Here is a 15,025-nt window from a genome sequence, read left to right as displayed (position 1 = left end):
AAAGAAGTTAACTACATACACATCTCAGTGGTTCCCTGCCTGGGCAACTGTTAAAAGGGAACTACTGACAGGCCTAGTCTAGCCAAGCCTGTCAGGTGGGGAGAGGCATAGCCTTTCTGCCAGCAGCATCTATAAGGAGGCCTGTGGGTGAGAGTGTGCTTTCTCTCCCACCAAATCCAATCCAATCTTCTAAGGCCTAATATTATCATCCTTTATAACACTAGTCAGTCTCAATGAAAATATTAATGATTTTCAAAATGTAATACAAACAGCTTTCTCAAAGTCTATCTAAGCCACCTCTTTGCCCCTGTAAATAAAACCTCATCAGAAAAAATAGGAAGAATGGTATTATTTTTGAGATACCAATAAAGGATATAACTAAAGTATAGACATCTAAATAACATATATTATCATAATAGTATATGCATATTTTAGAGTAATACAGTAATATGGTCTTAAGAAAAAAAAATCACCAATTCAGTATATCATATCAAAATAATTAGTAGCTTATCAGATCTAGTGAATCACAGATACCCTAGAGCTGTGTTATCAAACCTTTTAGTGATCTCATGCCCAAACTGTACTTTCAAGCTGCCTTTGACCCCAGAGAGTAAGGGAGGAAGTGCTTATACTGGGCAGCTGGACAAAGAGGTGGGGTAGCTCTCTCCATGCCGCTGGGGCACACAAGCCACACTTTTGCCAACACAGCCTTGGAGAGATCATTCTTATATACTTAAGTATACTTTTAGCCACTTCTTTTAAAAAAACTCTTATCTTTCCATCTTAGAATCAATATTGTGTATTGATTCCAAAACAGACGAGCAGTAAGAATAAAGCAATGGGGGTTAAGTTACTTGCCCAGGGCCACACAGCTAGAAAGTGTTGGAGGCCACATTTGAACCCAGGTCCTCCCATCTTTGGGCCTGGCCTTCCAGTCACTGAGCAACCCAGCTGCATCCTTACAGACATGACATAAAAGGAATAATCCCTCCTTAACCCACTACAAAGGGGCCTAAAAAGAACGCAGCTGAAAAGTTAAGAATAAGCAACAAGGGTACGACAGTTAAGGATAGCTGACCCTAGGTCAGTATTTGTGTTCTTTGCTTCTTTCCTGTGCCTTGCTTCTGGAACTGAAAGAGCAGGAGATAAGAATGTTGTCTCTTTATTTGACTTTTATAACCAGAAAATCTATAATTAATAGCTTAATAAATGTTTGAGGATTTTTAGAATTAAAAAAATTAGCAGTGTGATTCAAAATAAGAATTTAGTCCCAGGTAAAAGCCTACGTATGCAAACTAGATTAAGAATCTAGTGCCAGGATAATACTTGAGTTATAATTTAAAGTGTATTTACTGTTAAGAGTAAATTTAAGTGTGTTATATTAATCATAAGTAAGTTGTTAATCCATTTGACAATGTACTCTGGGCACACTAGCTCATATAGGAAGTCACCCAGAAGGTTTGGGGCTACCTTGGACTTCCGAAGGGGGGCTCCCTGGGGTTCCTTATGAGCTCCAGGAGAAACCTTGAAGCTATAAAACTATAAAGTGTGTGTTGTGCAAAATGGGGTCTCAGGTTTTGAACTGGGAGGAAACCTGCAGACCTCTGGTTATGGGATTTCTGTCACGATAAAGCCAGATCTTTGCCCAGAAGGGTCTCCCAGCCTCTTATTGGTCACACTTCCTATTTCCCCTCTAATAGGCTGCCTGTGACAACAGGATAGTAACCAGAATACACACTTCCAGATACCAGGATGCACGTGGTCATCTATCCACCAAGGGCTAAGTGCTATTCTTTGTCTTGTTCTGCCCTGTGCTTAGGGATCTGAAATGGTTTGGAACCAGTGGTAACCAGTTTTTGCAGGATAAGAGAAGCAGGTGATTAGCAGGAAATTAGCCAGAAAGATAAATTTATTTTATCAAAGAAAACTACATTTTTAGAGTTTTCTTGTCACTGAAAGAGTGAATACCCAAGTACTCACTAATATATTTACCTATAATGTCTACTATATGACCTTACCTACTGCAGGAACTTCTCCATTTAGACTACTTGATTTCTGGTGAAGAACAGCAGAATGTGCCTCCAAATTTTTCATATATGCCTGGTACTTCTGAACATCTGCTTTTAAAGATGTTTTCAATTTTCTTAGTGATACAAGTCGATTCTTTTAAGAGAAAAGAACATTAAATTTACGAGCAGAAGAAAGACAGTTTATCTTAGTCCAAAAATTGTTTCAAAAATGGATTATTAAAAGAAATGAATTTTATCAGGGTAGAAGATTCCAGTGTGGAAACTCTAACCACTAAGTTAACTTATCACAACTTCTTTAAGACTTAGGAAATGACCATTAGGAAGATGCCTGAGGCACAAAGGAATGGAAGATAGATTCAACTCATGTTTTCCTGACTCCAATTTCAATGATACCTATTATGACCAGTATCATTGTAATAATGTTTAAACCTATTGCTAGAGATAAGCAAATTTTGTGTGCCATAAATTTATTAAGGATAAGGATTTCTCAATAAGTAAATAATGAGTAGAGAAACGTAAAGGTAAAGTAGAAATTTTTTGCAGGCCCTAATTCCCTTGGCCCTTGAGAATGCTATTATTTTTGTGAAGTCCATAGCCTAATTTTAATCTAAAACATATAGTAACTATATAATGAAATAGACTAAATGCAATTATCTAGGTTAAAGTATCAAATTATAATTACATAAACCTTTTAGTAAACAAAAAATAAATCTATTACTTCTTTTCCCGTAACTATCAAGAACCTCCCAACTGAGATAGGAGACTCATTTTTGGTCTTATGTAAATGTACATGAATATTGCATCAGACAACAAATCTCACTAGTCTAAGTTATGTCACACAAGGGACAAACAGATTCTGGAGAATATCAAACAACTTGTTTTTACAAGAAGTTCAGTTTTATGTTAATGAATGATTTATAAATAAAGTTACTTAAAAACGAATCTTTATGAAAAAGACAAAGCACTGAATTAGTTTAAGAGTTTTTGGCTTAAATTCCCAAGTGTATGATCTCACTAGAGGCAGGCATGTTTACTAACCGGCTCATTTTCTCTCTCTCGTTCCAGGGTTGTAATTTCTTCATTTAGCCTTTTGTTTTCCAAAGCTAATGATTCTATTTGGAAATCATCTATATTAAACAAGTCCTCTGAAAGGAAATAAAACCCCAAAATGTAGTAAATATGAATTAGTTATTTAAAAACAATTATTATATTTCTTATTAAATTTTCCCTATAGTACATCTACTAGGATATTAACTGTTCCCTATTTCCCATTCTTTAGGTAAACACTTTTCAAAATGATCTAGTTTGGTTTCTCCCCAGGTGAACCAGTTGGCATAACCTGATCAATGGTCAGGACAGTCTCTCTCCCAAGAGTAAGTCATTATGAAATAGTTTCATCATTTTTAAATTGCCAGAAACAAAATGATCACTTCATTTCAAGAGCTTCCCTGCTTGTTGAAAGAAACTCAGAATTTGGAAAGGGCTATACCTGCCCTTTACATAACTTGATTCCCAACAAAAGCAATGATATTATGGAAGAAAGTCTCTGAACCTTTGTAATAATGTAAAGACTGTGAATTGAATGTTTCTGGAGTATAATCAATTAAAAAAAACAGACTAAGTCAAGGAACTTATGTTTTCATCTGCCAGAGAATGTGTGAAAGACTAGGGGCAACTTACTTAATTATACCTCAGGGTCCTTCATAAGGATACTATCTGTGCCCCAAAGGAAAGCATCAAGATCAATGGACAAGGTACTTTTAAAAAGTGAAATCCCTACATAAATGAGATTTATTATGATGGCATATTTATAATTTTTAAACGTTTTACTGTTTCAGTATCTAGTACAAGGCAATAATTTTTAACATGTTAGAAATGAACACTTACTTAGCTTTGAGTATAACTCTGTATCTAAATCTTCAAAAGAATCTGCACCAGTCATGAAATTTTCATAGCATTTTACAGTATAGTCCAAAAACAACTGGAAAAGAGGGAAGTATTTTTTTAAGACAATTTTTTTTAGCTAGCCATTTTACTATTTTCCTTTTTAGAAAATCTCAACTTTAATTAATTAAATAAAAACCAAACCCACTAATAGGAACCTATCTAAGAATATGTAAAGCAGATTCATGTATTTCATTCCATTGTAAAGATTTATTTATACCTATGAAGTTTGATTTTTTTTTAAAGAGAAAAATGATACCCAAAACAAGAATATATTCCTTTGATTTAGTCCTTGGAATAATGTTCGAAGAAATAGAAAGTCATTAAGAAATATGAAATGGTGAAGGATTTTTGTGTGAAAATGGACATATAAGGCAAGTAGACCATGAGAAATGAAGGGAAAAAGCATTTATTATGTACCTATTATGTCCAGGCACTGTGCTAAGAGCACCACCATTTCAATCATCATCTCTCTTCAGACTTGATGGGAACAGCCCAGGACTCTAATCCCAAGCCCTGGAAACACTAACATTAAAGAAGAGGGATCACTGGACTTTTCCATCTGAGTTGTAGATAAAAATTTCCATGTGTATTCTCTCATTAGAATGTGAGCTTGTTGTGTATAGGGGCTATCTACTTTTCCATTTGTATTCTCAGGGCATGGTACTTTGCACATAGTTAAGAATGATAGATCCTGGGACCAAAAATCCCTCTCCTGCATCCTAGCCTGAGGCCAAAGCTCTCCAGCTGCCTAAGCCTGGGACCGAAACTGCCACGATAGTAAAACGGGGCAGGACAACAAGATTTCTCTGTTAGGCCTAGACAAATGACCTCCTGCAATACTGACCATCAGGACTGAGAACTTTCCAACCCTAGAGACCGAGGTTCCCAAACAGCTTAAGGCCATCCAATGATTTTTACTGAATAACCCCAACTTTGTACAATAGAGACAATCCAGATTACCTAATCCCAGACCACCACCCTATAAAAGAATGACCCTTCTTCACCCAGGTGGAGACCCCTAGCCATCTGTAGGTTTGTGGGCTTCATCCTTGCTCTGCCTACCCACCCCACTTTCCTTTCCCACAATAAAACTCAACTCTCTGTCTCATTTGCCTTGGGTTAGACCCCCATTAGTCAGGTCTGACAAAGTGCTTCATTCATTTAACTGAGTTCAGTATGGATTCAAAAGTGGTAAATCAGATACACATTAAGGACATATCAGTGACTTTTGCAGGAATGATTATTAGATTGGGCATTGCTTAACACACTATTGGGATATGTGCTTTATCTTCTATATGTATTATATGCAAAATTGAGGAAATTCTTTGTTTAGTTTTTTAATCAATAATAATATTAAGATGGTGATCGCTGTCATATGAGCTAGATGCTTAGTTGGGATTAGAAATACAAGCAAAACAATATTTTCTTTTAATTAATCTAACTGGTGAGCTTGGCCTCTTTACAACTATACTATGACTATTAAAGTAGATTCACTGAATTTGATGTGAAAAAGGTAGGAAATAATTTGTCACCATGGTGTTAATTAGGTTTTATTAGAATACCAAAGCTAGTACTGGTCTTGCCACTTTAAAATATGTAAATATAATAAAAAATATCTATTATCTAGTGCCTAAAGAACAAAGGAACAAGAACAAGAGGAAATCTGTTGAACATTACCTAGCTTTGTGACCACAGGTAAGTTGCTTAACCATTTTGAGCTTATTTTCTTATCTGATAATAACATCTAATACTCATAACATGCCAGGCACTATGTGCCAGATTCTTTAATTACATTTTAATTTAATAAACATATCAGTTCTTCAGAAAGAACACAAATCCTATAAGAATTTCAATGAATTCTTAGGTGGTGACATATTCAGTTAATTAATATCATGTTAACACTTAAAAAATTTAAAAAAAATTCTGAGATTATAGTACCTTATTATGCATTATTCCATCTTCACTTTCTGGTCCCCAGGGCTGTCCATCATCAAATGAAGGTGAACTTTCTTTCCTGGAAAAGTAGAGCTAAAAAGGATCCAGTAAAATATTTAGATGTTCTCAAACATATTCACCACTAACATATTCACCACTTGAAGTTTTTATTTTTTTTTAAACAAAGTATATCTAAAAATACATTTATGGGGGGCAGCTGGGTAGCTCAGTGGAGTGAGAGTCAGGCTTAGAGACAGGAGGTCCTAGGTTCAAACCCGGCCTCAGCCACTTCCCAGCTGTGTGTCCCTGGGCAAGTCACTTGACCCCCACTGCCCACCCTTACCACTCTTCCACCTATGAGACAATACACCAAAGTACAAGGGTTTAAAAAAAAAATACATTTATGTTATTCTCAACAATGCTCTTTTCAGAGTACACTATGAAAGGAGGACTAAATTAATAAACTTAATTAACAATATTTTAATTAGCTACACATAATTATAAAAATTACTATCTTAAAAAAATAAGCCCTTACCTTCTGTCTTAGAATCAATATTGTGTATTGGTTTCAGGGCAGAAGAGTGGTAAGGGCTAGGCAAGGGGGTTAAATGACTTGCCCAGGGTCACAAAGCTAGGAAGTGTCTGAGGCCAGATCTGAACCTATGATCTGGAAAGAATTACTATCTTAACAAAGAATCCAATATAATTAAAGAAATATTGCTAACAAGAGATAATTCATTAAATGCTATGATGAACAAATAGAAACTCCCTGGTATTGAAAAATTCTTTACAAATATAATGTATATTTGCAATTGTTCATTACTCATGTACCAAAGCACAATTTAAAATTTTAGCTTACCATCCCCTTCCCTACATTTTAGGAAATGCTAGCCATGTAATGACCTAAGGGTAGCTAGTGTCTGCAAAATCTTTAAGTTCCCAACAGCATAATTAAATAGAAGAGCATATACATTCTCATACCTTATCTCATTTACTTTTATTGCCCTAAGTAACCAGCATTCTTACAGGAAATCCTTTTAAACATTGTTTTAAAAGTTAATTTTCTGGGGGCAGGATAGATATAAGTACATTAATACTTTATGTTAATAACAGAATTTTCTTCTAAATTATCAAACTTGAATATCTTTTAAACAGTAAATGGAACATATTAACAGTAACTAAAGTCAAAGCAATTGAAAAGATAAGAAACATGGCCCTAGGAAAATGTTAAAAGCCTCAGTAACCTCTGGATTACAATTTAGATCTCTTGATTTGGTACAATCTTTTATCCACAATATAACTTTCTTTAAGATTTTTATTAAGCTATTAAGTATTTTCCACCTCCTTTGAAAGTTCATTATCCTTCTATGGGAGTTCTCCAAGACTTTGTCTTAGGACTCCTATTCACTGTCTTGGGGAAGGAAGCTAGGTGGTGGTGTGGATAGAGCTTAAGGTAGCAAGATAAAGCTTACAGTGGATAGGGGCCTAAAGTAGCAAGACAAGTTAAATTCTGGCCTCAGACAGTATCTGTGTAATCCTGGGTAAGTCACTTAATCAGTTTGCCTCAGTTTCCTTAGCTGTAAAATGGTGATAATAATAGCACCTCACTTCTATGCTTATTGTGAGGATCAAATGAGATTATTAATTATAAAGCATTTAGCAGTGTCTGGTACATAAGCGATCTATGTTAGCTATTATTATTGGTTACCTCATTAGCATCCCGTGCTTCATTTTTATTTCTTTGTTAATGATTCATGATCTATATATCTAGCCTTTGTCTTTTCCCAAGTTTAGATCACAATTAGACAGTTCAAACTGAATGTCCCAGAGATATCTCAAATTTAACATGTCGAAAATGAAGTATTATCATCCATTCTGCAAACTCATTCCTCTTCCAAAAATTCCTATTTCTGTTGAAGGCATCACCATTCTTTTAAGTCTTCTAGATTTCTAAACTTAGTATTATGTTCAATTTTTTCCCCTCCCTCATTTTCAGATATCCTCTGAACTGCCAAATCTTTTTGTTTGTTTCTACCTCTATAGGCCCTCAACACCTCTCTTGTCTAGATTATTTCAATGGCTCCCTAATTGGTTTTTCTGTAATTTTCTTAAAGTGCAGATCTGACTTTGCTAATCAACAAGATTCCTTGGGCTTTCTACCAATTTAAGGATAAAGTATAAAGTTCTCTGTTTAGTTTTTAGAACACTACAGATAGCCTCAATCTATCTTTCCTGTTTCATTGTACATTTCTCCCCTCTTTCTCTGACAAACTGGCTTACTTTCTATCAGGATACTCCATCTCTCCTCTTTGTTTTATTAATTTTTGTTTGTCTATTTAACAGGCAGTGGAGTTCGTGGCACAGAGAAGGTGCTTAGTAAGTGCTTGGCTGATCAAATTTTAGTGTTAACTTTATATAAACAAATACATGAAAATGTAGTCAAAGTCACTATCCATAACTCTTTTTTAATTAGAATCTGAATTACTTAATCTTCCAAATAATTTTTTCAAGGGATAATATATCTTAATGTAGTGTCATATTTCTGTACAAAGTTGTGGGGCTACAGGCAGCTAGATAGTTCAGTGGATACAGCCATGCCTAGAGTTGAGAGGTGTTGGGTTCAAATGTGGCCTATATGATCAGTTATGGTTATAGTAAAAGAATTCACTTTTTGTAAATAATGTTTAAATTACATTTTCTGACAAAAGAATTTTGGAATACAAAATGGTGTGTGGGGAAAACCAGTCATCTCAACTAAATGATGTGTGCTTTATCTATTTAGTTTTAATTTACTTTTAATTATACTGAATGATTTTTGTTTTCTAATTTGTAATGAAAATTTTTGATGCTGCTTGAGGTAATTAAAAATATTCATGCTCAGGCATTATGAAGTTGCAGTTGTGAATTTCTGCTTTACTTATTGTAGGATGCAAAAAATCCCTATATTTTAAAAAGCAAATGCTTTAATTTTATTTTATTCAAATCAAACAATACCTTAACACAGTCTATAAGCCAATTCAAACCTGCCACCATATGAGGCCATGTATGAGGTGCTCCCACTGTATACATGGAGCTTTTTGGTAAAGCAAATGGATACCTATAAAAGCAAAAATAATGTAGTTAATATGTTAAACATAAGAAAAGAGTGGATAAAATAAGCATCTTATAAAAAAATCAATTAACAAGTATTAAATGACTACTATGTGTAAGGTACTAAGGATATAAACATAAAGAATTAACAATCTTTAATCACAAGGAGCTTATTTTCTTTCTTTAAAAACAAAACAAAACAAAACAAAACAAAACAAAACAAAACAAAACAAAACAAAACAAAACAAAACAGGGGCAAGCTAGGTGGCTCAGTGGACTGAGAGCCAGGCCTAAGAAATGGGAGGTCCTACGTTCAAATGTGGCCTCAGACATGTACTGTGTGATTCTGGTCAAGTCACTTAACCCCTATTGCCTAGCCTTTATCATTCTTCTGCCTTATGATCAAAAATGTAGTACTGATTCTAAGATGGAAGCGAAAGGTTTAAAAGAACAAAAAAAAATCCCTTACCTGATAGTAAGGAACTGATAGTAAGTATTGATTCTAAGAAAGAAGAGCAGTAAGGGCTAGACAATGGGGGTTAAGTGACTTGCCCAAAGCCACACAGCTAGTTAGTATCAGAGGACAGATTTGAAGCCAGAACCTCCCATCTCTGGGCCTGGTGCTCTATCCACTGAGTAACCTACCTATCCCCAGCTTGCTTTCTAATAGGAGAGATAAAAATATATTAAAATATATTTAGCATAAAAATACAATAAATAAATGTATATACAGTAGTTAAATACAAAGGGAATTTTAGAGGGAAGATGCTAGTAGCTATGGGGTTTATTTAGGAAAAGCTTCATGCAGAAGATCATGTTTGAGTTGTGTCATAAAGGAAGAGGACTTTATGGAGTGGAGGTAAATGAAGAATGCATTTCAGAAATGGAGGCTGGTCAGAGCAGAAGCACAGAGAGGGAGAATGCATTTTAGGAACAAAGAGTCTGTCTTTTTGTCTTAATCACAAGTGACAGAAGAGGAGTTGTACAGGCCTTTAAAAGCTATACGGATTGCTTGTTGGCTCTGGGAGGGGGGAAGAAGAAAGAGAGGGAAGGAACATGAATCATGTAACCATGGAAAAATACTCCAAATTAATTAATTAAATAAAAAATGAGAAAAAAAAAGCTACAGAGACCCCAAAGAGATAATAAAAAAGGGTTGTACAAAAAGTATTCATACCCACACTCTTTGTGGTAGCAAAAATTGGAAAATAAGAGGGTGTCCCTTGCGTGGGGAAGGGCTGAACAAATGTTTGTATATGATGGTGATGGAATATTATTGTGCTATAAGGAATGATGAACTGGAGGATCTACATGAACTGGAAGGACTTCAATGAACTGATGTAGAGTGAAATGAGCAGAACCAAGAGAACATTGTATACAGAAAGTGAAACATTGTGGAATAATACAATGTAATGGACTTTACTACTAGTAGAAATGCAATGATCCATGACAATCCTGAGGGACTTATGAGAAAGAATGCTATCCACATTGAAAGATAGAACTGTGGGAGTAGAAATGCAGAAGAAAAACATGACTTATCACTTGTTTATATGAGTATAGGATTTGGGGTTTTGGTTTTAAAAGATTGCTCTAATGCAAAAATAAATAATATGGAAAGAGGTATCAAGTGTTAAAATTTGTATAACCCAGTAGAATTGCTTGTTGGCTTTGGGAGAGGGAGGAAGTGAAAATGAATTATGTAAATATGGAAAAATATTAAAAAAAACTACACAGAGGACTTTACATTTGGATCTTCGTTGGAGGAGTGAGGAAATAACAGAAAGCATTGCACTTAAGGAAAAGCACTCTGGTAACAGTGTAGGATGGCTTAGATTGGTGAGAAAACTGAGGAAGGGAGATTAAGAGGCAATTGCAATAATTTAGGAAAGAGGAGTTGAGAGTTAAACTAAGATGGGACCTGTGTCAGTAAAGAGATATCAGTTGTAAGATATATAGAAACAAAATTTGGAAACATTGTTCAGGTATATGAGGTGAGGTAGAATGAGAGTTGAGGAGATGAATTTCAAGCTGCAAAACGGGGTGACTGGAAGATCAGGGGCATATATGACAAAATTGGTGAGTTTTGAAGGAAAGATAATGAGCTGTGTTTTAGAAGCATTGAATTGAAGAGGTCTCTGGAATATCCAGTTTGAAATGTCCCATAGTCAGTTGGTGATCTGGGACTGATTCTATGGAGAGGTAGCATAGTGGACAGAGTGTTGGAACCGGATTTAGCAAGACCTGAGTGATCCTGTGCAAGTCACTCATCCTGTTTCTCAGTTTCTTCAACTATAAAAATGGAGATAATCTCTCAGGCTTGTTGTGAGGATCAAATGAGGGATTTATAAACTATTTAGCACAGTGCTGAGCATATAGTAAGTGTGATCTAAATATCTATCTGTATTTTTATGAAAATGATCAACTCAGGGATTTATTTTATTGATGATACATATTTGCAACAGATTTTGTTTTTCTTGCCTTCTCAACGAAGGAGGGGTAGGTGGGAGAATTTACTATATAATTATACAACTTCAATTTATAATTTAATAGGGGAAATAGACCATGTATGCAAATAATTATGATGTAAAGTAGTACAAGATAGGAAAAAAGGAAAGTGCTTTAGGGAAATCCGAGGAGGGAGAGAATCTTTGCTAGTTATTGTTACTTCTACTAGTAGTATTATTGGTAGAATTAAAGATTGTGGCTGGATTGAGGAGTTATCTGAAAAGAGATAAACCCATTAGAGATGATGAAGTCACTGACAATGTATGAAGTAAGGGAAGAATAGGGGGCCTAAGAAAGAAGATAACCCCAGTGCAAAGGAGACTGAGAAGTCAGAAAGAGAGGAAAAGAATCAAGGAAAAGTAAGGCCAAGAAAGTCCAGAAAGAAGGAAGCATCTAGGAGAGGTCAGCAATGTCAAATGCAGCATATAGGTTGAGAAGGATTAGGAAGGAGAAAAGACATTAAAGATACAGTATGAAAGAGAAAATAGGAGTGGATAGGATCAAGTGCACATATAAAAGGGTTGGACTTGATCAGAAGGCTCACCTCCTTATCAGAAATTCAAAACAGAAAAGAGTAGAATATGGTAAAGGGAGAAGAGGGACCTCAGATCAAAAGATCTCATATTTTAGTAAGAGGGAAGAATGGAAAGGGGAAGGGAATGGGGAGTTATGGAAGCCTTGAGGAAGGAAGAGAAAGTTTAGAATAGCTTTTCTGGGGGATGAGATGGGAAGTCAGTCAGTCATAAGACAACTGACTTGCTGCAGTGTGGGGCCAGCTGAGGTTATATAATATGAATTTCTAATGCACCTGAGACTCTCAATTCAGTAGCTTTACCATGAAAACAGAAGGGCAGTTGGAATAATCTAGGGCTGAGATATGGTAAAAGACAGTAGCAATAGGAAAAGAGAACAGGGATTTAAGGGTAGAGAACAATGTTAAGGTCAGTGGTTGATTACTAGGCTGATCCTAGATGAGAAAAGTAAAATCAAAGTAGGGGTCCAATTTCAGAAGGTAAGGATTTAGAAAGAAAGAAAAGAAAATAATTGGGAATAGGGGTGGGAGGCATATATAGTATATTATAACTACCATAATTTGGACTCAGTGCCTAATCAACCACAAACTTCCTTATTTAGCTAATTAACTATTTGTATTTAACTCAAATTCAATTTACTATCAAAAACTAATTTGAGTAAGTCAGCAGAGCAAATATTGTACCACTATATTAAACAAAGTAATCATTAGGAAAAGTTTCATGAGAAAGATTGTATCATAAAAGAAGAGAGGGATTTTATGAAGGGGAGGTAAGTAGAGAGAGAACTATGTAAACTATGGAAGCATCATGACCAGCTATACAATTTCCTTTAGAACAAAAAATTAGTCCTACTCACATCAAGGCAAACACCCTATCAACTTTGCTGTTCTTTTCTTTAAAAAAATAAAAAACACAAATGATAACATTTAGTAGTAAGATTAGAAAGTAGTAGTAAGTAGTAAGGCAGAGGAACATTAAGGGCAGCTAGTCAACATTATTTTCCTCAGGGTCACATAGCTAATAAGTGCTTATGGTCAAATTTGAACTCAAGACCTCCTATCTCCAGGCCTGGCTCTATCTACTGAGTCACCTAGCTGCCCCAACTGTTGCCTTTCAATTATAATTTATTTTGGTAAAATTTTTCTTTTAAACATTCCCATAAATTAACTATATAATGATGTTTGCAGCCAGCTTTATTTTCGTATTCTTAACTTTTTATGCACTTTGGGTAAAAATATATACTCTGAATATTTCTCCTCTTATATTTTTAGGCTTATGAAAAATTTTAACATACAAACCCAAGATCTTTCAAAATTCTTGGAATCTCCTCTTCAAACTTAGTAACAGGAAGCTCATAAGAAGGCCATAAGAAATCAAAAATAAAGGTGAAGATCTTTAGAAAATCTTTAACAGATGGAGCTTGAAGAGATTTCATGGATACACTGAAGGCATAGGCATTTTCTGTAAGAAACTGCAATAATTGTTATTGTTTTATAATAGAATAAACTATTTAAAAGTTGAAAATCACCCAAGTCAACAATTGGAACTTAAAATATCAATTGGTTAAATACCTCACAGAGTTGTCGAATATACTGTTGAATGAATGCTTTGTCATTAAGTGGTCTAGGGTCTTTCATTTTTTCAGTGCAGCCAAATACACCAAGCAGACTGTTTCGGGATCCAGGCCCACTAGTTCTGAAAATAAATAAAAGTAGTGAAAATGGTGCCTTCCCTTTTTCTACCTGTACATTTCTTTAGCAAATATAGATTATTAGCAGTTAACTTTGAACTTTAAAACTATTTGAAGAAAGAGAAAGTATAATTTTACTTAAGTCTTTAGAAAAAGAATGGAGAAAGGTATATTCTTATAACTATAACTTTACAACAGTTTCAGGCCTTGGTGGTGGTTGTTTTTGGTTTACATTGTTTATAGTCACAATATATATTGTTTCTTGGTTCTGCTTAGTTCATTTTGCATTGGTTTACATAAGCCTTGACTAGCTTCCCTCTATTCATCATGTTATTTCTTATAGTATGGTAATATTATATTATAAATAAAGTAACCAAAATTCAATAAGCCATTCCCAAATGAGAGATATCTACTTTGTTTTCAGTTTTTTGTTATCACAAAAAGTAACGTTATAAATATTTTGGTGTATGTGGAGTCATTCTTTTTGTAAATGGCCTCTTTGTATATTCTAGTGGAAGAATAGTTGGGTCAAAGATTGTGGAGATTTTAGTCATTTTATTTTCACAATTCCAAATCATTACAGAATAGTTAATTTTAATTCACAGCTCCACCAGCAATATATTAGTATCTTAATCTGTCCACAATCCTCCAATATTGACTATTTTTCAATTTTTGTAATCTGCCAATGTGCTGAGGATGAGGTGAAACTTAAGGGTTATATTGATATACTTTCCTCTTTCTGTTAGTGACTTGGAACATTCTTTTTTGTGGTTAACAGTTTGCTTTTCTTCTGAGAACTATTCATATAATTCAACTACTTCTCTACTGGGGAATGATTTTTGATCTTATGTTTCTATTAGTTATTTATATATCTTGGATATCAAACTCTCATAAGACATATTTTGACAAAAAAGTTTTCCCCAGTCAACTACTTTCTTTCTTATCTTAGACTGTACAAAAGTTTTTCAATTTATATAATCTGTTCTATTTTCTTTTTTAAATTGTTTACTTTTATCTTCTGCAGAAAGCTCTAGGAAGGCCCTTTTTCTCAAATCAGAAAATAGTTTTTAGCTCCAAAATGTCCTTTCCCTTCTAATCTCTGAAAATCTTTTGTTTTGTTTTTGACATCTTTTGTAGTTGAATGGCTGGGTATTATTCTTTAGCCATTCTAGCAAATTCTACTTTTCTTAATTGGTCTTAGACTTTTAAATCTCTTAAATATAGTAATAGTAAATATTTTTATAGTGCTTTAAGATTTACAAAACAATTTTACAGACTGTAATCTTATTTTATTT

The 15,025-nt window shown here is 34.5% G+C and overlaps 1 protein-coding gene across 1 annotated transcript in view; it reads right to left on the bottom strand.

Moving 5' to 3' along the window:
* NDC80 (NDC80 kinetochore complex component) overlaps positions 1-15,025 on the bottom strand; it is a 75,045-nt gene that overhangs the window by 47,223 nt on the left and 12,797 nt on the right. Inside the window, exons 3-9 of the mRNA XM_044683045.1 lie at positions 13,612-13,735; positions 13,339-13,511; positions 8,907-9,009; positions 5,916-6,005; positions 3,918-4,011; positions 3,069-3,175; positions 2,023-2,163 (exon numbers count right to left, since the gene is read on the bottom strand). Of these exons, the coding sequence (XP_044538980.1) occupies positions 2,023-2,163; positions 3,069-3,175; positions 3,918-4,011; positions 5,916-6,005; positions 8,907-9,009; positions 13,339-13,511; positions 13,612-13,735 (832 nt within the window). The remainder of the gene's footprint in view (positions 1-2,022; positions 2,164-3,068; positions 3,176-3,917; positions 4,012-5,915; positions 6,006-8,906; positions 9,010-13,338; positions 13,512-13,611; positions 13,736-15,025) is intronic.

The sequence above is a fragment of the Gracilinanus agilis genome, chromosome 1 (genome assembly GCF_016433145.1).
Source record: "Gracilinanus agilis isolate LMUSP501 chromosome 1, AgileGrace, whole genome shotgun sequence".
Taxonomy (NCBI): domain Eukaryota; kingdom Metazoa; phylum Chordata; class Mammalia; order Didelphimorphia; family Didelphidae; genus Gracilinanus; species Gracilinanus agilis.
This window is presented reverse-complemented; position numbering and strand designations above follow the sequence as displayed.